Here is a 25,877-nt window from a genome sequence, read left to right as displayed (position 1 = left end):
AGCATATTCTGTGTTATAGCTATGAACACATACAATGGCTCGTTTAAAAGGTGAGACTTTAAGCTCTTGGTGGGTGCAAACCGTGTATTTCTACACGCCACTGTTCCTGAAAAATCCCAAGCTAAACAGTGGCTAGTTTTCATCAAAATCGCTGTTTTTTGTCTAGAAATGGAGATATAACGTCTTTCATGAAATATTAAGTGTTGCCTGTAAACTTTCCGGGAAGTGATCAGCAAGACCTGACGAGACTGCCACCTAGTGATAGACCCACGAAAATGGCCTGGTTTTGAGATGACGTGCATGCGTCACTGATTCGACCCAAAGCGGCAACCGAGTTATGATAAAATGTCCAGATAAAATGTCCAGATGTCTGTGCATTTTCATGAGTTTTTGATAGTCATATATTTCATTTCCATTCATCACAGTTCCCAAAATCACAGTTCCCAAAATCACATATAAGGTGTGTAAGAGTGTCTAGTTTCGTAATTTAAAAAAAGAGCTAAAAACTTAATATTACGTTTTTGGCACTCAATGAGTTAATAGCAAGCAGTGCAACTTCAAACGGCGCATTGGTATTTTGATAGTCAGCGGTGTTTTGAAGGAATCTGCTTGAACACAAGACCGAATGAAACAGGTATTCCACTAAACCAGGGGTTTTCAACTGGTGGTCCATTGCAGGTGGTCCGTGACATGCATTCCAGCATGCGTAATTTCACAATTAATAACTTTTTTCCATCATTAATTTTTCCAAAGCATTTCCAGAATTGTTGCGCATTGGTGTGAATACTGAACTTATTGAAAATATCTAAAATACTATAGAGGAGATGAGATTCAAACTGACACAGGATATGTTAGCTTTTGTAGGCCTACGTAACAGTCTATCCTGTGCTTTGCTAATGCTGTGTTTTGCGTCCCCAACATCACACACGCACATTCATAAGGTAGGCCACAGGCTGCGCGATATAGACCAGCTCGGACGGAGTTCACGTTATGTTTCGTTGAAAAGAAGCTTAATAGTTTCGTGAAATTTGGAGAGGAGTGGAGCTGTTAACTAACGTTTCTAACTAAGGTGAAGTTAGCTAGTCAGTACCAGCATGGAACGCTATTTTAGTAGCCTAAGGAAAGTAACAGATGTCAGGACAGATGGACAGGATTCTTCTGCATGCTTCAGACAAAGCTACAACTTTGGAGGAAACAGTGGAAACGAGAAAGAAAATACAGTGACGATTAAATGTTAAATATGGATTTAAAGTAACGATTGACAAAACTGGAGAGGAGGTATCACTGTTTCGTATGTTCAACGTTGAGGCCATGAAACCGCCGAAACTCGCCTCATATGGAGACACACATTACAGTTTCCTGAGTAGCCTATACAGATTTTGTGTGATGTCACAGACAGCCGCTCATGAGAAAATAAGAAAGAGTGCTGTGAGGTGTGTTTTACCCTTTCCAACTATACCTCTGTGAGAGCGGTTTTTCCACACTGGCATATCTAAATTTAAGGGCAAGGCTGGAACATAGACTGTATAAAATACCCCCCCACACACACACACAACAGTGGTCCGTGGATTACTTGTTAGTCAGGATGGTGGTCCCTGGCACAGAACCAGTTGAAAACCCCTGCACTAAACCATGCTTTACTTAAACCTAGCAGAGTAACTTAAACCTAGCAGAGTATAGCCTACACGCATCTGCACTCATCTATTATTTGAACTCATTGGCAAAGTGAAACGAACTCCTCCGTGGTGTCATAGTCAACGACAAAACAGTTATACATAGTTAATTACTTTCACTATTGACTGACAATGTGTTACCATCGAAAACATAGCATGAAAAAAGCAACACACAGCAATAATATAAAAAAAAGAGTATAAAACCTAAGGACTTTTATCCTGCAAAGGAGTTGCTGCTTACATCTCATGACGGTGCGTCTTCAGCTGTGAAGTTGAGTAAAATGCTATGCTTTTTAGATAGTGTAAGACAGCGATTTTTAGATAATGGGCCAAGATCACACCTTAGGTCGTTAATTGCCACATCCAAGCGCATTTTTCAATAAAAGCGGCGCGCATGGCGAAAAATCAGAGTGTACGATAGGAATACGCTTTGTGTTGTAGTTTAAAAAATAAAGACTACACAACAAAGTGGAGACAATCCAAACCGAGCAGTAGCAAAGACAAAAACTCGAGGTTTATTGTAACGAATCCGGGAGTTGATGCAGCGCATACACTAGCACCACCGCCGTACAAACTCAAAGACAAAATACAAATTGTCTTGCTTAAATACATTTCTAGTGATCCTCCTTTCATCGCCTCGCGTGAGCCCTCTCTCCGGCCGTATCTTGTCTCGTGAGGCGCCGGCATTATGTGAAAGCAAGTAGCTCTCATCAATGATTGTGTCAAGAGAAGAACTGGTCAACAATGATTGATCGCCGCCATCATGTGGCATGACAAAAGGTCGCGCATGCACATGATTGACTAAAGGTCAATCAAAGGCTTTGGGTGGTGAATAAAATAAATGATGACTAAAGGTTAATCAAAGTTTGGGTGGTGATTGAAATAAATGTTAAAATATATACATTCTGGAATTTCTCACTACATCACCTCCCATACACCACTTTCACAAACACAGGTCACATGAGGCATAACGATAAGAAAAAAATAGTAATAAATCACCTGTTTCGTTTGACTAAACAGAATCCATCACGGTCAACATAACATGCAAAGATGAACCATATAGAAACTTCTGTAGATTTCCGGCATGAATGTCCGCAAAACATTTGCTAGTTGTACACAGTCCTGATGCTACGCACAGAGTACTTTGCGGTCTTGTATGGGAACGCAGTTGGAAAGATTTCTCCTGGCACACCCAGCATGTCTCGTTGTTTCCCGTGAGCGCTGCTCCAGCGCAGAACGCTATCTGGTACTTTTTGTTTTGCACCCATAAGCTATCTGCATTTGGTTTGCAATCTTTCCACCTTCTTCTTTCTTTGTTATCTGTTGCCAATTGGGATTCTTTTAAAGCGTTTTCGGATGTTACTTCTTCGGGTATCTGCAAATTTGGAAAGCGGTGCAGCGTATGGGAAAGTTCTAGGAACTCCGCTGGTATTGATCTCCCCCTCTCCGCGGCCATCTTGGCAGCCGCGTCAGCTTTAGCGTTTCCCAGGCTAGGATTAGTTCGGCTACCTGGGCTGAAAGTTGTAGAGAGTGAGATTCAATTGTGTCATATTGAATTCACCACAGCGTAACCGCTCCACACCTCTCCATTCCCAGCACACATTGACGAACCATAAAAATACAATATTAGATCTGGGTTAGTTAGAGGTGTTTCAGAAATGTCAGTTCTTGGTTTAGTACACAGACACCTATCTCGCAACAGTCATGACTGTCACCATCCTTAGCCGTTGGCAACATTGTTGCTGGGTTGAGCGTAGTGCACCGAACAAGTAACCTGACCCTAGCCAGATGAATTTCGCTCCGCCTAGCTCCACTCATCCATCTGGAACCGATCTATTGAAGTGTTGCTTCAGAAGGCTGGGCCTAATCAAAAAATGCTTGCATATGATTGAATAAGCCATTTGTCCGTCATCTATTGACGTGCTACTTCAACCACTCACATCGAAGCCAACCCGTGACGCTAATAACAGTGTCACAGTCGCTTCTACACTATGTCACATCTATGAAACTCCCGCCCTGGGTCCTGATTGGCTGAACCATAAAGTCGGTTGCAGAAATCACTCTCAATGGAAGAGGTCCCAGATGGATGTGAGTGAAGCTAGGCGGAGCTATAGCGGAACGAAATTAATCTGGCTAGGGTCAGGTTACCGTACAAGATTAACATGAGATAAAGTCAAAAGAACATGCTGATAGGACAGGAGACAGGGTTCTGTTTTGCAATGGTTCTCTTCTTATGTTAGTGATAGATCATTTTCAGTTAGTTTAGGCAATTTCTCTTCTTCCTCTGCCCCTATAAAGTGTGGTGTTCCTCAGGGTTCCATTTTGGGCCCTCTTTTATTCTCTCTTTATATGCTACCCCTTGGCTCAATTTTTAATAAGTAGAACATTCAGTATCACTGCTATGCAGATGACACTCAGTTTTACCTGCCTGTTAACACTGATGGCATTTGTTCATTGGAGAATATTTTTCTCCACGGTTTCAGTGATGTCAAACGCTGGATGGCAAGAAATTTTCTTCAACTGAACGAAAGTAATCTGATATAATTATTTTTGGCCCTCCAAGTGATGTTTCTACCATTACAAAACTGAAGCCCTTTCTGTCCTTCTCCGATCTTGAAACTCTTATACATGCTTTCATAACATCTAGACTAGATTATTGTAATTCATTATATGCAGGCCTGACCCACTCCACTCTCAATAGACTTCAGCTAGTTCAAAATGCAGCAGCTAGATTATTAAGTGGCTCTAAGAAACTCCTGTTAACCTGTGGAGCACAGAGTTAATTTAAAAATTTTACTTTTTGTCTTCAAAGCCCTCAGTGGTCTGGCACCTAGTTACATAGGTGACCTACTAATTCCGTACAGCGCTCCAAGATCACTTAGGTCTTCATCTCACAATCTTCTCTGTATCCCCAAATCACGCCTTAAAACCAAGGGTGATGGAGCCTTCTCTGTTGTTGCCCCCCAACTCTGGAATAGCCTCTCCAACCATTGACTGCTTTAAGTCTAACTTAAAGACTTTCATTTTCTCCCAAGCTTTTAATCTACCTTAAACCCCCACACACACACACACACACACACTCTTTATGTTATTTTTGACTAATTTGTTTATTATTTTAATTATTTATTTTCTTATTTTTCTCCCATGTTATATTATTATTGTTGTTGTACCATTGTTTTATGTTTGTTTGTAAGCACTTTGGTTCACTTTGGTTCCAACTTTGGTTCAAGTTGTTTTTAAATGTGCTATAGAAATAAAGTTCACTTGACTTGACTTGGGATAAACCCTCTTGCCACTGGATCCAATTGCTTTGATCCGTATGCCACAGGTCTGTACTGACCGACATGGCTTCGTGTTAACACTACGGACATGTAGCCCGATTTCTCGCATACAAATAAATGGAATGCCAAATCATAATTTGGCAGTCCCATCGCAGAGGCTGATGCCAATTCGTTTTTCAAATCCACAAAAGCATTTTTGCATTCGTCAGTCAATGTCAGTTTGTCAGTCAGATTTTTGCATGCATTTGCGCAAGCCTGTAACGGCTTGGCTCTCTCCGCGTAGTTTAGGATCCAGGCTGTGCAGTAGCCGACCATGCCCACCGGAACAACTGAGTAAATACTTTCCCTTTCCTGAGGAGACAGAGTTACCATCTTCCTTTGTTGTATTGGCTCAGGTTGTACAAAAATAGGTCTTTATGCTGGCTTCACTGTTAAGGAGCCATGTTTTTGTAAGAAGTATATAATTGGTGGAAATCCAAGATGGCGGCGCGTACACACGCAGCGACCTCTCTCTGTCCCAACCGTACGGTGTTTTGTTCGTTTAAAAAGTGTTTGTCCGAAAGTTTTACGTGTTCGCCTCGCCTTACTACGCCGTACTACAAGTACAGCAGGCAGTTTTAATTGACATCTGCAAAAAGCAAGTTTTGCAGCGTTCTGGACTTTGCAACAGAGACGCTAAAGGAACTCGGACTACTCCGCCTGCAATAACACCGACTTCGCCTGCTACTCCTCCCGAAAGAAAGCGTCCGGAAGCGGTGTGCGAGGAAGCAGAAGAGGGGCAAGCGCGGGCGTCCGGCCAGGCTAGCGGCCAGCCCAACTTCGCCCAGCCATACCATCCATTCTCCTGGCAAATGTACGATCACTGGACAACAAAATGGATCACATACGACTGCTGAGATCAACGAACCGGACAGTAAGTAACTGCTGTGTGCTTTCGTCTTCACTGAGACTTGGTTAAATGACAACATTCCGGACTCTGCTGTACAACTGGAGCAGCTAGCATGCTATCGAGCAGACAGGGCCATTGTAAAGGGAGGTAAATCACGAGGAGGAGGAATCTGTGTTTACATCCGTGGCGAATGGTGCGGGACACTGTAGTAGTATGCAAACACTGCTCACCACTGGCAGAGTTTATGATCATAAAGTGCCGTCCTTTTTTACCTGCCAAGGGAAATTACTGCGATTCTGCTAGTCCCAGTATACATCCCGCCTACCAACAACAACAGCGATAAGAACGCGGCTCTTAGTGAACTGTACCAGGCTGTCAGTGAACAACAGGCGGCACACCCAGACGGTTTCACCATCTTCACTGGAGATTTTAACCATGCTGATCTCAAAACTGTACTTCCAAAGCTACACCAGCATGTTGATTTTCCAACAAGAGGAGATAACATCCTGGACCTGGTCTACACTACACACAAAGGAGCATACAAAGCCACCCCCCCCCCACATTGGACTTTCAGACCATATCACTGTTATGCTAATGCCCGCATACAGACAAAGGGTAAAAGCTTAACAAACCGGTTCGTAAGCAGGTAAAAGTGTGGCCTGAGGGAGCCTCCGATGCTCTTCAAGACTGCTTTGACACAACAGACTGGGAAATGTTTAAGCAGGCAGCCACTTACAACAACCGGACAGACATAGAGGAGTATACAGACACTGTAACCTCTTACATCACCAAGTGCATCGATGATGTGACCCACACAAAAGACATCATCACTGGGCTAACTGGAAGCCATGGCTGACAGGGGATGTCCTCAGGCTGCTGAGGGCCAGAGACAAAGCCTACAGAGCTGGGGATGAAGCTGGCATGAAAACAGCGAGAGCCAACCTGTCCCGTGGGCATCAAGGAAGCAAAAAGGAATACACTCACAAGATAACCACCCACTTCAAAGACAGCAGGAACGCACAAAGCCTATGGCAGGGCATTCAGGCCCTCACGGACTACAAGCCCGCGCCACAGAGCTGTGAGAGCAACATCCCTCTGCTCAACAACCTGAACCGCTTCTTTGCTCGCTTTGAAGCACAAAACAGCACCTGCCCACAGAAGACCCATCCCCCTCTACATGAGCAGCCCCTGTGCCTCTCTGCCGACAGCGTGAAGAGGACACTTGCTGCTATCAACACCCGTAAGGCAACAGGTCCAGACAACATCCCAGGTCGTGCGCTGAAGGACTGCGCAGGGGAGCTTAGGAATGTCTTCACAGACATCTTTAACACTTCCCTGAAGCAAGCCATCGTCCCATCATGTTTCAAAGCTGCCACCATCATACCTGTGCCGAAGAAAACTGCTCCATCCTGCTTCAATGACTACCGCCCTGTGGCACTGACACCCATCATCATGAAGTGCTTTGAGCGGCTTGTCATGTCACATATCAAAGCCATTCTCCCCCCCACCCTGGACCCCTTCCAGTTTGCATACCGAGCCAAGCGGTCTACAGAGGATGCAATCTGCTCTGCCCTCCACCCAGCCCTCACCCACCTGGAAAAAAGAGACTCATATGTGAGATTGCTGTTTATAGACTTCAGTTCTGCATTCAACACCATAATACCACAACAACTCATCTGCAAACTTGACAAACTGGGACTCAGTACCTACCTCTGCAACTGGCTACTGGACTTCCTCTGTCAGAGGCCCCAAGTAGTACGTGTTGGCAACAATACCTCAAGCAGCATCACACTGAGCACAGGGGCCCCCAAGGCTGCGTGCTCAGTCCGCTGCTCTTCACCCTGCTGGCGATGACTGCACTGCAACCTACAGCAACAATCACATAGTGAAATTTGCTGACACAACTCTGGTGGGTCTCATCACCAAGGGCGACGAGACTCAATACAGGTTGGAGGTCGACCATCTGACCACGTGGTGCAGGGACAACAACCTCCTGCTGAACGTCAGCAAGACCAAAGAGATTGTTGTTGACTTCGGAGAGGTCACACCCAACACCTGCCACTGACCATCGACGGTGCTGTGGTGGAGAGAGCGAGCAGCACCAAATTCCTGGGGTGCACATCAGTGAAGACCTCTCCTGGACCACCAACACTGCATCACTGGCGAAGAGAGCTCAGCGCCGCCTGTACTTCCCTCGCGGAAACTCAGGCGAGCAAGTGCTCCACCAGCCATCATGACCACATTCTACCGAGGCACCATTGAGAGCATCCTCTCCAGCTGTATCGCTGTGTGGGGCGGAAGCTGCACTGAATACAACAGGAAAGCCCTGCAGCGCATAGTGAACACAGCTGGAAGGATCATTGGTGCTTCACTCCCCTCCCTGAAGGACATTTACACCACCCACCTCACCCGCCAAGGCTGACCAAAATTGCGCAAGTGATGCAAGTCACCCCGCTCACAATCTGTTTGATCTACTGCCCTCTGGGAAGAGGTACAGAAGCCTGCGCTCCCCACTACCAGACTCACCAACAGCTTCATACACCAAGCTGTAAGGATGCTGAACTCTCTCCCTCCTCTCCCCCCTCCACCCTCAGCTACAGAACATCCTGGACATTGGACCCACAATGGCCGCCTGCACTACTCCACTTGCACACTTGCACACTTGTACACTTGTACACTTTACAACTTGGTGTTGTTGTCCTGAAAACACACCACTTCTGCTGCTCTTACATAACTTGCACCACTATGCCACTTTCTTTATTACTTAGGTCAAACAGAACTACCCAAGCCTTTTATTGGCCTGACTTTGCACTAGTATTTTATTGACTGTCTATGCACAATTTCAACCAAATTTTGCTGCTCTTATTTTTTCATTATTATATGTGCCCTCTTATTTACTTATTTACTTACTTTTTTGTTTACTTGAATGTTATGTTTGTCTGTGGACTTAAATTGGAAAAATATGTCTTGTCTTCACCGTGGGATAGTGAGAAACGTAATTTCGATCTCTTTGTATGTCTGGAACATGTGAAGAAATTGACAATAAAGCTGACTTTGACTTTGACTTTGACTTTGATAAGGAGTCGGCATGGGCGAACAAATCTTTCAATTCTGGTGGTAAATCCACTACTCCAGCAGAGTAATGCTTGTTGGTACACCAACAATGTCAATAGTCAATTTTTCTCCTACTTGGTACCAATTTTCTAAATACTCCGGAGGTGGAATTTCAGTAAAGTTTGCCATTATTCAATGTAAATACTCAGGTGTCTCTGTTTCTCCTGGTGTCGGCATTGGTGATTCAAGTATAAGTTTAAGTATATATACTCTTTTGATCCCGTGAGGGAAATTTGGTCTCTGCATTTATCCCAATCTGTGAATTAGTGAAACACACTCAGCACACAGTGAACACACAGTGAGGTGAAGCACACACTAATCCCAGCACAGTGAGCTTACCTGCAACAACAGCGGCGCTCGGGGAGCAGTGAGGGGTTAGGTGCCTTGCTCAAGGGCATTTCATCCGTGCCTACTGGTTGGGCTTCGAACCGGCAACCCTCCGGTTACAAGTCCGAAGTGCTAACCAATAGGCCACGGCTTCCCTCAAACACACTATTGGGGGATTTACACTCATAACCTATCCATTTGGGGCGTAATTTCTGACAAAATAACATAATGGGGCCCTCTAATCCCACCCTTCCCGCTGTCAATGTGATGGTGAGATTTAACTTACATAATAAACAAATTTTCGGGGCAAACTCTGGAGAGGAGAAATGAATGTTGTAATGTACAATGTTCATATCCCAACGTTAGTGGCTTAGACAAAATCTTTGATATGAACTGACCCGATGCTCCTGCCACTGCCCTTTTTCCCATTGTGCTAATATCCAGTATCAACCAGCTCCAGTATCAACCAAAAAGAAACTAATTCTCTGTTTACAGAAATAGATAGTTTGGGCTGTGTCGCATTTGATGTGAGTTGAGGGTACAGTTCAAAAAGTAAGTCTAAAGTGTCATTCTCAGGACCCGGCGACTCTTCAATCTCCTTATCCTATGCGCGGTTTGTGTTCTGAGTCCACACAGGACCACGTCCACGCTGCTGTGATGAAGATCCACCATTTTGTGCCTGTCCTGCTTTGCAGTTGCGTGCCCGGTGCCCTTTCTGGTTACACTCGTAACATATGGTGTCAGGGCAGTTGCGCGTGCCAAATGCACAACCTGCACCTGTCACTCTGATTGCCATTACTTCTTCCCTTGTGTCTTCTGTTCCCCATTCTACCACCTCTCCGCCCATTATTCTGCTCTGATAAAAGTTCTTGTAAGCGCCGCTGGACGCGAGCATGGGGAAGAGGGGCTGACAGTGAGTGGGGGTGGTGGTGGTGGTAGTGACTGGGCATGGCTTGCGAGCGCAGGCACGGGCTGGGTGGCAGGCAAGGGGGAATAGAGAGGTATCCAGGAATCGTCATAATTAGGGGGTCTTCGTCTGCTTTTCTAAGGGAGGAGCTGTCGGTTCCACTGCTTGTCGTTGCTGCACGTACACTTCAGCATCATGCTGAGATACCCTTGGTGCAGCCACTCGCTCTCTCTCATCTGCACGGAAATGTCCCTCTCTACTCTGCTTCTCTCTCTGTCCATAGTTCTTTTTCTTTCCCTCGCTCTCTTTAAATTGTCGGTTCAATGCTTCTTGTTCCCATTTATCAAACAATTTAGGTTTAAAGGGTTTACCTTTCGATTCCATCATATCTCTACATTCACTTAGGTGATTAAAATAAATGTTAAAATATATACATTCTAGAATTTCTCACTACAGTGTCATGATAACAATGAGCTTTAGATGAGTTTCAGATCGCCAAGATAGAACCCTTACAGTTATTTCGTTACCCTTTCATGCATCTGCTGAGAAAACATATAGATCGCCAACAGACCTTGAAAGTTTTAGATGTTGCATGGAAACGTAGCCTATTGCTCACTTTCACTTTCAATGATGGAGAACAATCTACTCACAGAATGATATGAAAGACGTGATTCAAAGATCAAAACTCCTTGCCACTGTCATTATATTTTTGCAGCGGTCATTATAGCAAAGATCCTTGATTTACTGACCAAGATATGTAACGTAATACATTCGCTCCGCTTCAACACTATTACGGAGCCAAGGATGTCATTGAAAGATATTTTTGTATATCGAGAACATTTTACTAGATTGTGGTCTCATTTTACTTGAATGAGTAGTTTTTAGTAATTTAGTAAAATGTACGCACGATTTATATGAGCGCACATACACCAAAAATATCTTGCAATGACCCCTCCAGGGTTCTGTACTGTCTGATTATAGGCTACAAAATTATTGGACCTCAGAACGGGAAGGCTCGTTCATTTGAAAGGAACTTGCAGCGGAACTTGCAAACTTCTGCAGCGTTCTGAAAAGCTGTTTAATATACTGTAGAATAATAATAATAATGATAAGCTACTTTCAAATAGTTACAGTATGAAAAGCATTGTTTAGTTTTGACCAGTAAAAAATATGTCTGACCGGTCATTTTCTTCATCTACCAACCACCTTGGCTAGTAGGCCAAAAAATTCATTTTAACCCCTTGTTACAAGTACTAGTTACTTCTTTAAACTGTAATGAGATTACTTTACTCGTTACTCCTTTTGGAAAGTAACTTGTTACTTGTTACTTTACTTTTTAGTTGGTCTCTATAACCAGGCTGCAAAATTCAAAGAGAAGCTATGTTGTTAATATTTTCGCAATTTTAAGTTTGGCATTAGTCAGCTAAAAGTAGCCTAGTATCCTACTTTCACACCTAACAATAGCCTATATTAATTTTGCCACCTTTACTAAAAAAAAATGTTTTAGTTTACCATTGTGGATGACTTAAAACAGTGTGTGTGCTTTAATATCAGTTAAGCATTGGGCTTCACTCAGCATGATAATCCAGCTCCTAATGCTGGTGACAAGCATATCTTCTTTATGAAGCCAGCGTAAAGACCTATTTTTGTACAAGCATATCTTGTTCTTCCAGAAATTACTCCTACCTTTGCTGCCTGCATTCTTTCTGTTTTTGTTGTTTAGAATTTTTTTTGGTAACACTTTATTTTAATGTGTCGCTGTTACAGTGTACCTACCTAATTAGGTACAGTGCTACAACCTGTGTAACAACATGTACTATCAGGTACTATCATTGTACTTGCATTATGTATTTGTGGGTACCTACATATAGTTGTTACATTGTAATACTGAGTGCTTTTACAAAACTTTGCCAATTTGCCTACATTTTCAGAGGCAAAGAGCTGACCTGAGACCTGCTGGATGGGGTAAATCTGGTCATGATAGATTTGATATACAAACCATTCTTAGCAGGTTGTAGCACTGTACCTAATTAGGTAGGTACACTGTAACAGCGACACATTAAAATAAAGTGTTACCGTTTTGTTTTTGTGTGTTTATTACATTTTCTGCAATATTTCACCAGCAACTTTTACAAGGGAAGAACTCACATCAGGCAAACCTCTTTAGGAATTTTTTCTCCAGTTTTTACTGATCCAGCAACCTTTGCCGAAATCCTTGTTGGAGGCCCTGCAGTTCTCCATGCAATCTGCCGGAGACCCAGACGTGGGAAACGGGCAGGAGCGCTGGTAAAAATTAAGGAAGCGAGTACTATGCACCTCGCTTCCAGCTATTCACCTTGCAAACGTCCGGTCACTAGCAAACAAGATGGATGAGCTGCTGCTTCTAAACCAAACCAACTCGGACTTTTACAGATCAGCCGCCCTGTGTTTCACTGAAACATGGCTCAGTGAAAGCATTCCGGACAACGCTTTTCAGCTGCCTAGTTTCCAACTCATCCAAGCGGACCGCAACACAGTTCAGGGAAAACAAAAGGTGGAGGAATCTGCTTCTACGTAAATGAAGGTTGGTGTACAGATGTTACAGTGCTGGAAAAGACGTGCAGCCCACACTTATAGACTCTCTTCATGAACTGTTAGCCCTTCTATTCTCTGAGGGAAATTATCTTCGTTTGTTATGGCCGGTGTCTACATTCCGCCACAGGTCTGCGTAGTAGACGCGCTACAACAGCTAGCTGACCAGATAACAGACATTGAGAAAAAACACCTGGACTCTCTCATCATTATTGTCGGGGATTTTAACAGCGCCAACCCCAATCAGGAACTCCCTAAATACAGACAGCATATCAAGATTCCCACCAGGGACAAAAACACATTGGACCACTGTTACACAGTTTTAAAAGATGCCTATCGCGCCGTTTCCCAGGCAGCTCTAGGACTCTCAGACCACTGCCTGCTTCACCTCATCCCAACGTACAGGCAGAAACTTGTAAACCTGTGGAAAAGACTGTAAAAAATGGACAAGAGAATCAAAGCTGGAGCTGCAGGCTTGCTTTGACTGCACCAACTGGAGCATTTTTGAAGCTGCAGCTACAGACCTCAATGACCTCACTGATACTGTAACATCTTGTATCAGTTTTTGCGAGAACATCTGTGTGCAAACCAATACCTTCTACACATACAATAACAGCAAACCTTGGTTCACTCCTAATCTTAGGAAGCTACGCCAAGCCAAAGAGGAGACCTACAGGAGTGGGGACCAGGGCCTATATAAGCAGGCCAGGAACAAGCTAAGGAGATTAGGGTAGCCAAAAGAAGCTACAGCGAGAAGCTAAAAAACTGCCTCTCTGCTAATGACCCGGCAAAAGTTTGGCTTGCAACCGCTCACAAATTACAACAGACCATGCCCCCATCCTGAAGAAAATCCCAAACTGGCTGATGACCTGCATGACTTTTATTGCAGGTTTGAAAAGTACCCATTATCACACCCCTCACGCACAATAGCCCCCAACTGCATTAACAATCTGCGAGAAGGATGTGTGCCGGCTCTTTCAGAAGCAGAAGATCCAGAAGGCTCCAGGACCTGATGGTGTGTCCCCTCTTGTCTGCGTATCTGTGCTGAACAGCTGGCGCCAATCTTCACGCAGATCTTTAACCAGTCCCTGGAGCTGTGTGAAGTGCCCTCCTGCTTTAAACGCTTCACCATCATCCCAGTCCCCAAAAAATCCTCCATAACAGGATTAAATGACTACAGACCCGTTGCCCTGACGTCTGTGGTCTTGAAATCCTTTGAAAGACTGGTGTTGAGCCATCTGATGGACATAACAGGACCCCTGCTGGACCCCCTGCAGTTTGCCTACAGGGCAAACAGGTCGGCAGATGATGGCGTCAATATGGGACTGCAATTCATCCTGCAACACCTTGACTCCCCAGGGATGTATGCCAGAATCCTGTTTGTGGACTTTAGCTTGGCGTTCAACACCATTATGCCTGAACTCCTATATCAGAAGCTCACCCAGTTCTCAGTGCCTGCCTCTACCTGTCAGTGGATCATCAGCTTTCTGACTGACGGGCAGCAGCAGGTCAGACTGGGGAGCATCTCATCCAAAACCCGGTCCATCAGTACAGGCGCCCCACAGGGTTGTGTCCTTTCCCCTCTGCTCTTCTCGCTCTACACTAATGACTGCACCTCCTGTTTTTGTAATGTTTCATACAGTGATGCAGGTCTACTGCTGTGAATAGGCTAAATACAACTTTGATAATTTCTATAGCCTACTACTGTATAGTTAACTTTGGCCTTGGTACCCTGATATGTGGCCTTTGTGCCCCCCACCAAATATGCCCAACTGAAGGCCAACTGGCCTTGCCCCTAAAATGGTGAAATTCCCAGCCTGTTTACACGTGTGTGTGTGTGTGTGTGTGTGTGTGTGTGTGTGTGTGTGTGTGTGTGCACCTGTATAACAGATGGAACCTCGGCAGCCTGTGTAGGTGAAGTAAGGAGATGGAGACATGGCTCATACACCCTACTTCATGACTCTGAGAGTAGCAGGGAGTTTGGGCTGGACCTGCTTCTCACCCTTGGATGCTTTGGTAACATTGCACTTTGTATATTTTCTGTATATTATTACAGGATTTTTGTCTGCATATGTATCTTTGACAGTGTTGACTTGCACATGTGCTTAGGCTGGCAGCAGGATTCGGGGGGTTTCACTTCCTACATTGCTCATGGAGAAGATGAGGAGGTAAGTGTTCTTGCCCTTAACAGTTCTGGCTGCAGAGTGCACATGTGCAGATATCACATGCCTCATGCTACTATTGTCTTAAAATGCAGTTCATAAACATGTCACTATAGCAGTATATCCTCATTATTTAATTATTTGTTAGTTTATCAACATTTCAATACTTAATGCTACAAACCTAATATTTGTATTGATGTTGTTGAACTTTTAAACCTTTTCCCCACCATAAATCTATTGACTTATAAAATAATAATTTAAAGACAATATAAAGCTAGAAATGCATTTTCAAGATTCCAGAGATTTCTTGTTATTACACTACACTGTATACAACTAGCAGTGTGTAGCAGCCCTTGGATCCAAAAAGAGAGAGTCTCGACTGATGCATAAGGTGTCCTTTTTTTAGTTCGCCAAACCTGCATGACGTTCAACTTTTCACCTTGAGCACCGTGAAAACTGTATTGAAAACATACATACTAACATTTCACACTTGTTTTCATGGATACAAACATCAATACGTGAACAAACATTTAGGGTGACAAACATTAATTACACAGCAAAACAGACCATACCTATGTGCAAACAATTTCTGAACAACTATGAATGAAAACGTATCATACCTCGCTGCACTCACCAAGGAATGCAAAACAATATATACGATAGTCCTTTCTTCCGTCATGAAATGGGCGTCAAGTTCTTTAAGTTCATGAATGAAACACAAAACCTCAGATAAAAATCCTGTAGGCCCAAACACAGCTGTGTACCACTCACGGCCATCAGATACCTTATCTTCCCATGTGCAAACTACGGTGCCACCAAAGGGACAAACATTCACACAGGGTCAATCACATACAAATAACATTAAAGCACATACAAAATATAGAATTCATTTCAAATAAATTACAAACATTTACACATATTTTACCAATAACCCAACCTATACTTATTTAATTAAATCAACAGCATACATTAAAACTCCAAAGTGGTCCTTTACACAGTGAAATGTAAACTTTGTCAACTCCATAACTACAAAATGCATAATAAAATAGAAAGAAAGAAAAGGGAGAAAAAGGCTCAAATTAAAAATGATAAAGTAACATGAATAATACTGACAATATGTACTGAAATCCAGATATCTATATTCAGAAGTATAAATTCTACAGATACTATTAATAATAGGCACACTAAGAATAACAAATTGGAACAAATGCATCATTTATGGCCTAAAGCCAGGGTGCGATTTGTTTGGGGGTCTTGATATCCTCCCCTCTCCTTAATTATTTTCATTATTGGGGGGGACAACATTTATCCCCCTCTGCCCCTGCTACTTCATATTTAAAGCGCTGCAATGTGAGAGGCTCTAGTGCATAATAATCTGACATCAGAAACACACTGTCACTGTCAGCGCTCGTGCTGCTGACACAGTAGCTGTGTGATGACTGGTTAATTTGGCCTTGATCGTGCAGGACATTTCAGAATGTCGACTGTGTAACCAATCATAAATGGCTAATTTCAATGAAAACGTTAGCTGGACAAATGAAAGAAAACGAGAAGGATTCAGAGCAGCATATCGTCATATTTTAGAACCTTCAAAATCAGATAACTGATGCAACTGAGATGGAGGACAACTCTACATAGAGTCGAACATATTGTCCGAAGCAACTTACATGTGAGGAGATATTTGCTGAATGTCACAAAAAGTGTTACATATTAGAAATGGCTTGGCATCGCTTATTTAATTGCTCTCTAACAAACTACCTGTAGTTTGTGGAGGACGAACAAGAAACCACGTTTGATAGATAGGCCTAGTAGACAAATAACTTTCAAAAATAATCTGTACTGCCAAAACGAATGTTGGTGGCTATTTAAACTTTCTAGCGGGTGTTTTAAGAGCTGCAAGAAATAGAGGCTTCATGGTCATGGCCCATGGTTCGTAAATTATTTTCATAAAACTCCAAGTTCCCCCATCATAACTTAACTCTCCAAACTCTTCACTGCACTGTAGGCAATTAATTGACAGCATTACAGTAGGCTATTTATTTTCTGTACAATAAACACATTTATTTTTTCAACTTTTGCAATATTACACACTTGGCTACGGAACGCAAATCTGCAGGAGAGAGAATGCACGTAGTACAGTACGTAGCTTACGCAGCGATTACAAAATGTGTAGGCTATTTGGTTACCAACAAAAAATAGTAGCCAATTCACTAACTCAAGACATCAATTCCATACGTTTTATTACACAACAAGAACTGAAAGGATGGAGGCAGCAAAGGTAGAGGAGTCATTTCAGGCAAGAACAAGATAAAATGTATAGACTATGCTTGTCAAAATGTACCCTAAGCATTAGATGAGCTGATTATCATACCTTTAAACACTCGCTGTTTAAAGTCAACAGTAAACTAAAACTAAACTAAAGGTAAATGTTCAAAGGTGGCCAAATTAATGTAGGCTATTGTGAGCCATGAATTACTAGGCTTTATACTAACTATATATACTAACTTATTTAAAATCATTCTTTTTCACAAATCACACCCTGCCTAAAGCATTATTGTGGCAGGCATGTCCTGGAGGAAAAGAGCCTGAGTGTCTCAGTTTTGGCCATTAGACTACTGAAGAGCTTTATATATTCATATTCAATTACTCTGCATCAGTAGGGAATACAGTACCCCCCAGAAGTATTGGTTTAATTTAATTGGGGGCCAAGCAGCGAAGCTGCGAAGGCACCCATTGTGTTTCTACCTTTTCCTATTATTGGGGGCCAAGCAGCGAAGCTGCGAAGGCACCCATTGAGTTATTAGCTTTTCCTGACATTGGAGTCTATGGCAGCCCATAGAATGCCTGGCTAAAAAGATCAGATTTTTTGGCAGAAAGTTTCGGGACACTCCACTGACCACTCACACTTATTTACAGACCTCTAAACCCAGCCATCTAGCGCCACCAACAGGTCAAAATCTGGCCGAAAATTGAATCGCTGGGTCTAAAGTTATGAAATTTGGTACACTGATTCAGCACTGTCCCATGATCACTCTCACCAATTTACAGAACTCTATGCCCAACACTCTAAGCCCACCAATGGGTCAAAACTGGATTGCATTAACGCATGTGACCATTGAACGGTGCATCCGATTTTCACAAATCAGGCACTGTTGGAATCCCTGGACTGACCTAAGTTCAATGACTCCTATTACGTCACTTTCCGCCATATTGGACCTCCGCCATATTGGATTTAGTCCAAACTCTACGAAAAGTTTCAGCGGTCACAAATTTCATCCGATTTTCACAGAACTTGGCAGAGATGATCTTCAGCCCGAGCCGCACAAACGATACTTGTCAGATTTTTCAATTTCCTTTTTGTTTGCCCGTGACAGCCAATCAAATATGGTGATGAAGCCGCCAAACAGGAAGTGGACTAACATCTCCGTGACGCTTTGAGTTAACATAACAAAACTCGATACCATTAGTCAGGACACTGTCCCAATCACTCACAGCAATTTTTATGCATATACATTGAACACTCTAGCGCCACCACCAGTTCAATGCTGCACATGCGTTCATGCACGTGATCCTTGACTCTTTTGTCTGATTTTCACAATTGAGGTAGCGTCTTAATCCTTGGAACATCCCGAGTTCATCGACCCCTATCCCATCACTTTCCGCCATATTGGACCTCCGCCATATTGGATTTGGTCCAAACACTACGAAAAGTTTCAGCGGTTACAAATTTCATCCAATTTTCACAAAACTTGGCGGAGATGATCTTCAGACCGAGCCGCACAAACGATACTTGTCAGATTTTTTAATTTCAAGTTTATTTGCCCGTGACAGCCAATCACACATGGCGACAATGCCGCCTTACAGGAAGTGGGCTAACATCTCGGCTATGCTTTAATGTATGAAGTCCAAACTTGGTACAGGGACTTGGTATCTGATTGTGAGGGCGACTACTGAAATTGGCATCATGTGGCCTCTATAGGGGCTGTAATACAGGAAGTGAGCTTGTATCTCAGCAACGCTCGGAGTAAAAAGTCCAAACTTGGTATAAGGACCTGTTACCTGATTATGATGACGCACTAGGAAATTGGAATCATTTGGCCTCTATAGGGGGTGCTGCAATACAGGAAGTGAGCTCCTATCTAAGCAACGCTTTGATGTATGAAGTCCAAATTTGGTACAGGGACTTGGTACCTCATTGTGAGGACACAGTAGGAAATTGGCATCATTTGGCCTCTATAGGGGCTGTAATACAAGAAGTGGGCTCATATCTCAGCAACTTAGTTGTATGAAGTCCAAACTTGATACATGGACATATTAGCTGATTGTGAGGACATGCAAGGAAAGTGGTCTCATTTGACCTCTAAGGGTGCTGTAATAAAGAAAGTTAGCTCACATCTCAGCAACACTTTGGTGTATGAAGTCCAAACTTGGTAGAGGGACATGGTAGCTGATTGTGAGAGCGCACAAGGACATTGGTGTAATTTGGCCTCTAGGGGCGCTGTAACAAAGTAAATAAGCTTATTTCTCAGCCATTCTTTATCCAATGGCAATCAAACTTGCTGTGAGTGCTTGCTCATGGCATGGCAATGCCATTCCTGCTATAGCGCACTGCTTGGCCCCCGCATTGCTGCTTGCAGCTATATTTTTATTCAACATCTTTGCTCTGCCATTGAAGTCTATGGCAGCCCATAGAACCGTCTGGTAAAAAGTTGTGAAATTTGGCACACTAATTAGGCAAAGTCCCATGATTAATTTCACCAAGATTCAAGTCGGCACCTCGAGCGCTCTAGCGCCACCAACAGGCCAAAGTTGGACTTGCGTTCATGCACGTAACTTCTGACCCATTGACCCTATTGTCAAAAATGAGGTATTGTTAGAATCCTTGGACCAAGCAGAGTTCAACGCACCCTGTGTCGTCATTTTCCGCCATGATGGATTGTCCGCCATTTTGGATTTCATCAAAAACACTAAAAAGTCTTCAAAGGTCACAAATTTTGTCCGATCGACACCAAACCTGACACACTTGATCTTCAGACCAAGCCTTACAAAAGTTATTCCTTTTCGTCTTCGGAACTCAAACCGTTCGCCCGTAACAGCCAATCGAAATATGCGGCAAAGACACCAAACAGGAAGTGAGCTCATATCGCAGCAACCCATTCATCTATCATAACCAAACTTAGTACATGGACTCAGGACCCAATTAGGGGGACGCTCATGAAATCTGGTGACCTTTGACCTCTAGGGGGCGCTGCAATTAAGAAACATGCCTTTTGGCCTGTAGCTGCTTTTGTGCATAGAATTAAAACTCACTAGTGGTGTCTGATAATACTGTTGGAGTTCCTAAGGCCGACCCAGGTCAACTTGTGATGTCATCGTAATTGATTTGGCCGCCATATTGGATTTAATCAAAAACACGTACAAGTTTTCGCAGGTCACAAATTTCAGCGGATCCTCACCAAAATCGGCAGAGACCATCTTCAGACCATGCCTTATCAGTGCATTGCTTTCTGGAACAATTGACAGAAGCATTTGGCTGTAACAGCCAATCAAAATTTGCGGCGAAGTCCCAAACAGGAAGTGAGCTCATATCTCAGCAACCTTTGCATGTATCAAAGCCAAACTGGGTGCATGGACTCAGGACCCAATCAGGGGGACACTCAATAAATCTGGTGACCTTTGACCTCTAGGGGGCACTGTAATTATGAAACATGCCTTTTGGCCTGTAGCTGCTGTTGTGTTTGGAATTAAAATGTACTAGTGGTGTCTGGTAATACTGTTGGAGGTCCTTAGGCCGACCCAGGCCAACTTGTGATGTCATCGTAATTGATTCGGCCGCCATGTTAGATTTAATCAAAAACATCAAAAAGTTTTCACAGGTGGCAAATTTCATCTGATCTTCACCAACATTGGCACAGACCATCTTCAGACCATATCCTATCAATATATTGCTCTCTGGGACAATTGACAAAAGCATTCGCCCGTAACAGCCAATCGAAATTGGTGGCAAAGCCGCCAAACAGGAAGTGAGTTCATATCTTAGCAACCCTGACATGTATCTCAACCAAACTTACTCCATATATTCATGACCCCATTAGGAGGACGCTCAAAAAATTTGGTGACCTTTGACCTGTAGGGGGTGCTGCAATTAGTCAAAGTCAAAGTCAGCTTTATTGTCAATTTCTTCACATATTCCAGACATACAAAGAGATCGAAATTACGTTTCTCACTATCCCACGGTGAAGACAAGACATATTTTACCAATTTAGGTCCACAGACAAACATAACATTCAAGTAAACAAAAAAGTAAGTAAATAAGTAAATAAGAGGGCACATATAATAATGAAAAAATAAGAGCAGCAAAATGTGGTTGAAATTGTGCATAGACAGTCAATAAAAATACTAGTGCAAATTCAGGCCAATAAAAGGCTTGGGTAGTTCTGTTTGACCTAAGTAAGAAGAAAGTGGCATAGTGGTGCAAGTTATGTAAGAGCAGCAGAAGTGTTGTGTTTCAGGACAACAACACCAGTTGTAAAGTGTACAAGTGTGCAAGTGTGCAAGTGGAGTAGTGCAGGCGGCCATTTTTGGGTCCAATGTCCAGGATGTTATGTAGCTGAGGGGAGGGGGGAGAGGAGGGAGAGAGTTCAGCATCCCACGGCTTGGTGTATGAAGCTGTTGGTGAGTCTGGTAGTCTTGGGAGCCGCAGGCTTCTGTACCTCTTCCCAGAGGGCAGTAGATCAAACAGATTGTGAGCGGGGTGACTTGCATCACTCACAATTTTGGTCGCCTTGCGGGTGAGGTGGGTGGTGTAAATGTCCTTCAGGGAGGGGAGTGAAGCACCAATAATCCTTCCAGCTGTGTTCACTATGCGCTGCAGGGCTTTCCTGTTGTATTCAGTGCAGCTTCCCCCCTACACAGCGATACAGCTGGAGAGGATGCTCTCGATGGTGCCTCGGTAGAATGTGGTCATGATGGCTGGTGGAGCACTTGCTCGCCTGAGTTTCCGCGAGGAAGTACAGGCGGGCGCTGAGCTCTCTTCGCCAGTGATGCAGTGTTGGTGGTCCAGGAGAGGTCTTCACTGATGTGCACCCCCAGGAATTTGGTGCTGCTTTCGCTCTCTCCACCACAGCACCGTCGATGGTCAGTGGCAGGTGTTGGGTGTGACCTCTCCGAAAGTCAACAACAATCTCTTTGGTCTTGCTGGACGCTCAGCAGGAGGTTGTTGTCCCTGCACCACGTGGTCAGATGGTCGACCTCCAACCTGTATTGAGTCTCGCCAGCCTTTGGTGATGAGACCCACCAGAGTTGTGTAATGGGTCAGCAAATTTCACTATGTGATTGTTGCTGTAGGTTGCAGTGCAGTCATCGCGCCAGCAGGGTGAAGAGCAGCGGACTGAGCACGCGAGCCTTGGGGCCCCTGTGCTCAGTGTGATGCTGCTTGAGGTATTGTTGCCAACACGCACTACTTGGGGCCTCTGACAGAGGAAGTCCAGTAGCCAGTTGCAGAGGTAGGTACTGAGTCCCAGTTTGTCAAGTTTGCAGATGAGTTGTTGTGGTATTATGGTGTTGAATGCAGAACTGAAGTCTATAAACAGCAATCTCACATATGAGTCTCTTTTTTCCAGGTGGGTGAGGGCTGGGTGGAGGGCAGAGCAGATTGCATCCTCTGTAGACCGCTTGGCTCGGTATGCAAACTGGAAGGGGTCCAGGGTGGGGGGGGGAATGGCTTTGATATGTGACATGACAAGCCGCTCAAAGCACTTCATGATGATGGGTGTCAGTGCCACAGGGCGGTAGTCATTGAAGCAGGATGGAGCAGTTTTCTTCGGCACAGGTATGATGGTGGCAGCTTTGAAACATGATGGGACGATGGCTTGCTTCAGGGAAGTGTTAAAGATGTCTGTGAAGACATCCTTAAGCTCCCCTGCACAGTCCTTCAGCGCACGACCTGGGATGTTGTCTGGACCTGTTGCCTTACGGGTGTTGATGGCAGCAAGTGTCCTCTTCACGCTGTCGGCAGAGAGGCACAGGGGCTGCTCATGTAGAGGGGGATGGGTCTTCTGTGGGCAGGTGCTGTTTTGTGCTTCAAAGCAAGCAAAGAAGCGTTCAGGTTGTTGAGCAGAGGGATGTTGCTCTCACAGCTCTGTGGCGCCGGGCTTGTAGTCCGTGAGGGCCTGAATGCCCTGCCATAGGCTTTGTGCGTTCCTGCTGTCTTTGAAGTGGGTGGTTATCTTGTGAGTGTATTCCTTTTTTGCTTCCTTGATGCCACGGGACAGGTTGGCTCTCGCTGTTTTCATGCCAGCTTCATCCCCAGCTCTGTAGGCTTTGTCTCTGGCCCTCAGCAGCCTGAGGACATCCCCTGTCAGCCATGGCTTCCAGTTAGCCCGAAATGATGATGTCTTTGTGTGGGTCACATCATCGATGCACTTGGTGATGTAAGAGGTTACAGTGTCTGTATACTCCTCTATGTCTGTCCGGTTGTTGTAAGTGGCTGCCTGCTTAAACATTTCCCAGTCTGTTGTGTCAAAGCAGTCTTGAAGAGCATCGAGGCTCCCTCAGGCCACACTTTTACCTGCTTACAAACCGGGTTTGTTCGCTTTTACCCTTTGTCTGTATGCGGGCATTAGCATAACAGTGATATGGTCTGAAAGTCCAATGTGGGGAGGGGGGTGGCTTTGTATGCTCCCTTTGTGTGCAGTGTAGACCAGGTCCAGGATGTTATCTCCTCTTGTTGGAAAATCAACATGCTGGTGTAGCTTTGGAAGTACAGTTTTGAGATCAGCATGGTTAAAATCTCCAGTGAAGATGGTGAAACCGCCTGGGTGTGCCGCCTGTTGTTCACTGACAGCCTGGTACAGTTCACTAAGAGCCGCTCTTCTTATCGCTGTTGTTGTTGGTAGGCGGGATGTATACTGCGACTAGCAGAATCGCAGTAATTTCCCTTGGCAGGTAAAAAGGACGGCACTTTATGATCATAAACTCTGCCAGTGGTGAGCAGTGTTTGCATACTACTACAGTGTCCCGCACCATTCGGCCACGGATGTAAACACAGATTCCTCCTCCTCGTGATTTACCTCCCTTTACAATGGCCCTGTCTGCTCGATAGCATGCTAGCTGCTCCAGTTGTACAGCAGAGTCCGAATGTTGTCATTTAACCAAGTCTCAGTGAAGACGAAAGCACACAGCAGTTACTTACTGTCCGGGTTCGTTGATCTCAGCAGTCGATGTGATCCATTTTGTTGTCCAGTGATCGTACATTTGCCAGGAGAATGGATGGTATTGTTGGGCGAAGGATAGCTAGCCAGCTAGCCTGGCCCGGACGCTTCTCTGGCGCTTTGCCCCTCTTCTGCTTCCTTCTTTCCGGGAGGAGGAGCAGCAGGCGAAGTCCGTGTTGTTGCAGGCCGGAGTAGTCCGAAGTTCCTTTAGCGCCTCTGTTGCAAAGTCCAGAACGCTGCAAAACTTGCTTTTGCAGATGTCAATTAAAAAACTGCCTGCTGTACTTGTAGTAATGATCGTAGTAAGACGAGAGATCTAACACGTAAAACTTTCGACAAACACTTTTAAACGAAACAAAACACCGCACGGTTGGGACAGAGAGAGGTCGCTATGCAGTGTACGCCGCCATCTTGTGTCAATATTGCATTTTGATCTGTAGTTGCTGATGTGTTTTATCAATCTTTTATTTTTTGATGTGAAACTGATGACAACATGTTCCATTCAGTTAATTCTAATGCGTGCGTGCAAGGGCAGGGCAGTGCAGGACAGGGTGGGACGGGCTAGGGTGATTAGGTGGGGGCGGCTGGCTGGCGGAGGCGGTGGCAACACTCAGCCCTGTTTCAGCCCTGTTGATCCCGGGTGTCTGCCGAGTTCTATCTTGTCACCTTGGCTACTCCGGCCTATTCTGCTTGGCCCCCCTCATTGCTGCTTGCAGCTATATTTATTATTAAAGTTGACTAAAAACCAGTATAAAAATAATTTGTGGGTGATTTATTGTAATCTCACAATGAAAACAGTGAAAACAGAAAACAGATTTTTACCTTTACATGAGTAAAAATCCATCTTTGAAGGGAAGCAAAAAAAAATTTGAGAAAAGGGAAACTTGTATAAGGAAATAAATATTTTTAATAAAAACACGTCGCTCACTATTAATGGCACCCCTACTTGTAATACCTTCGTAAGCCTTCCTTTGCCAATAAAACAGCTTGTAATATTCTCCTATGACACCTCATAAAGTCTGAGATTACAAGAGATTTAAGACCATTCATCTTTACAAAATCTCCCCAGATCGTCCAGACTCCTAGGTCCACACTTGTGCATTATCCTCTTTGACTCACCCCACTGTTTTTCTATGGTGTTTAGATCAGGGGACCCAGATGGCAATGGCCGAAGCTTGATTTTGTGTTCAGTAAACCATATTTGTTTTGATCTGGGCATTTGTTTTGGTATATTGACCTGATAAATGATCCAATCATGACCCACTTTTAGTGTCTTGGTAGAGAGTGACAGATTTCCTTTGAAGTTTTTCTTTGTGTTCATGATACCATGCACCTTAATTAGGTTCCCAAGGCCTTTGGGAATAAAAACAGTCTCACAATAGCACAGCCCCTCCACCATAATTCTTATTAGGCATGGGGTTCTTTTCAGTGTAGTCCCCCTTTATTTTCATACCTTAGTAAAAAAGAAAGTCATGAACTACTTCGGAAAGTTCACAGAAACTCTGTTTAACTTAAATAAGTTGACAGATAGGAAAATGCTTCTGTTTGGTTTTGTATATAAGATTTTTCTAGGGGTGCCAATAATTGTGAGCAACGTGTTTTCCTTAAACATATTTATTTCTTTATGAGATCCCTTTTTCTCAGAATAAATTTGCTTCCCTTCTGTGTGCTAATCATTCCTCATTGTTTTCATTGTGAGAAAACAATAAATCACCAAAAGATTATTTTAAATACCTATTTT

The 25,877-nt window shown here is 44.0% G+C and overlaps 1 protein-coding gene across 3 annotated transcripts in view; it reads left to right on the top strand.

The window, feature by feature from the left end:
• The window catches only part of ogfod1 (2-oxoglutarate and iron-dependent oxygenase domain containing 1), a 116,852-nt gene that overhangs the window by 67,959 nt on the left and 23,016 nt on the right, over positions 1-25,877 (top strand). For all 3 annotated transcript variants that reach the window (XM_048262444.1, XM_048262443.1, XM_048262445.1), the window contains exons 11-12: positions 14,653-14,778; positions 14,872-14,930. In XM_048262444.1, coding sequence (XP_048118401.1) covers positions 14,653-14,778; positions 14,872-14,930 — 185 coding nt within the window. The remainder of the gene's footprint in view (positions 1-14,652; positions 14,779-14,871; positions 14,931-25,877) is intronic.

This window comes from Alosa alosa, chromosome 14, assembly GCF_017589495.1.
Source record: "Alosa alosa isolate M-15738 ecotype Scorff River chromosome 14, AALO_Geno_1.1, whole genome shotgun sequence".
NCBI classification, from domain to species: domain Eukaryota; kingdom Metazoa; phylum Chordata; class Actinopteri; order Clupeiformes; family Clupeidae; genus Alosa; species Alosa alosa.
This window is presented reverse-complemented; position numbering and strand designations above follow the sequence as displayed.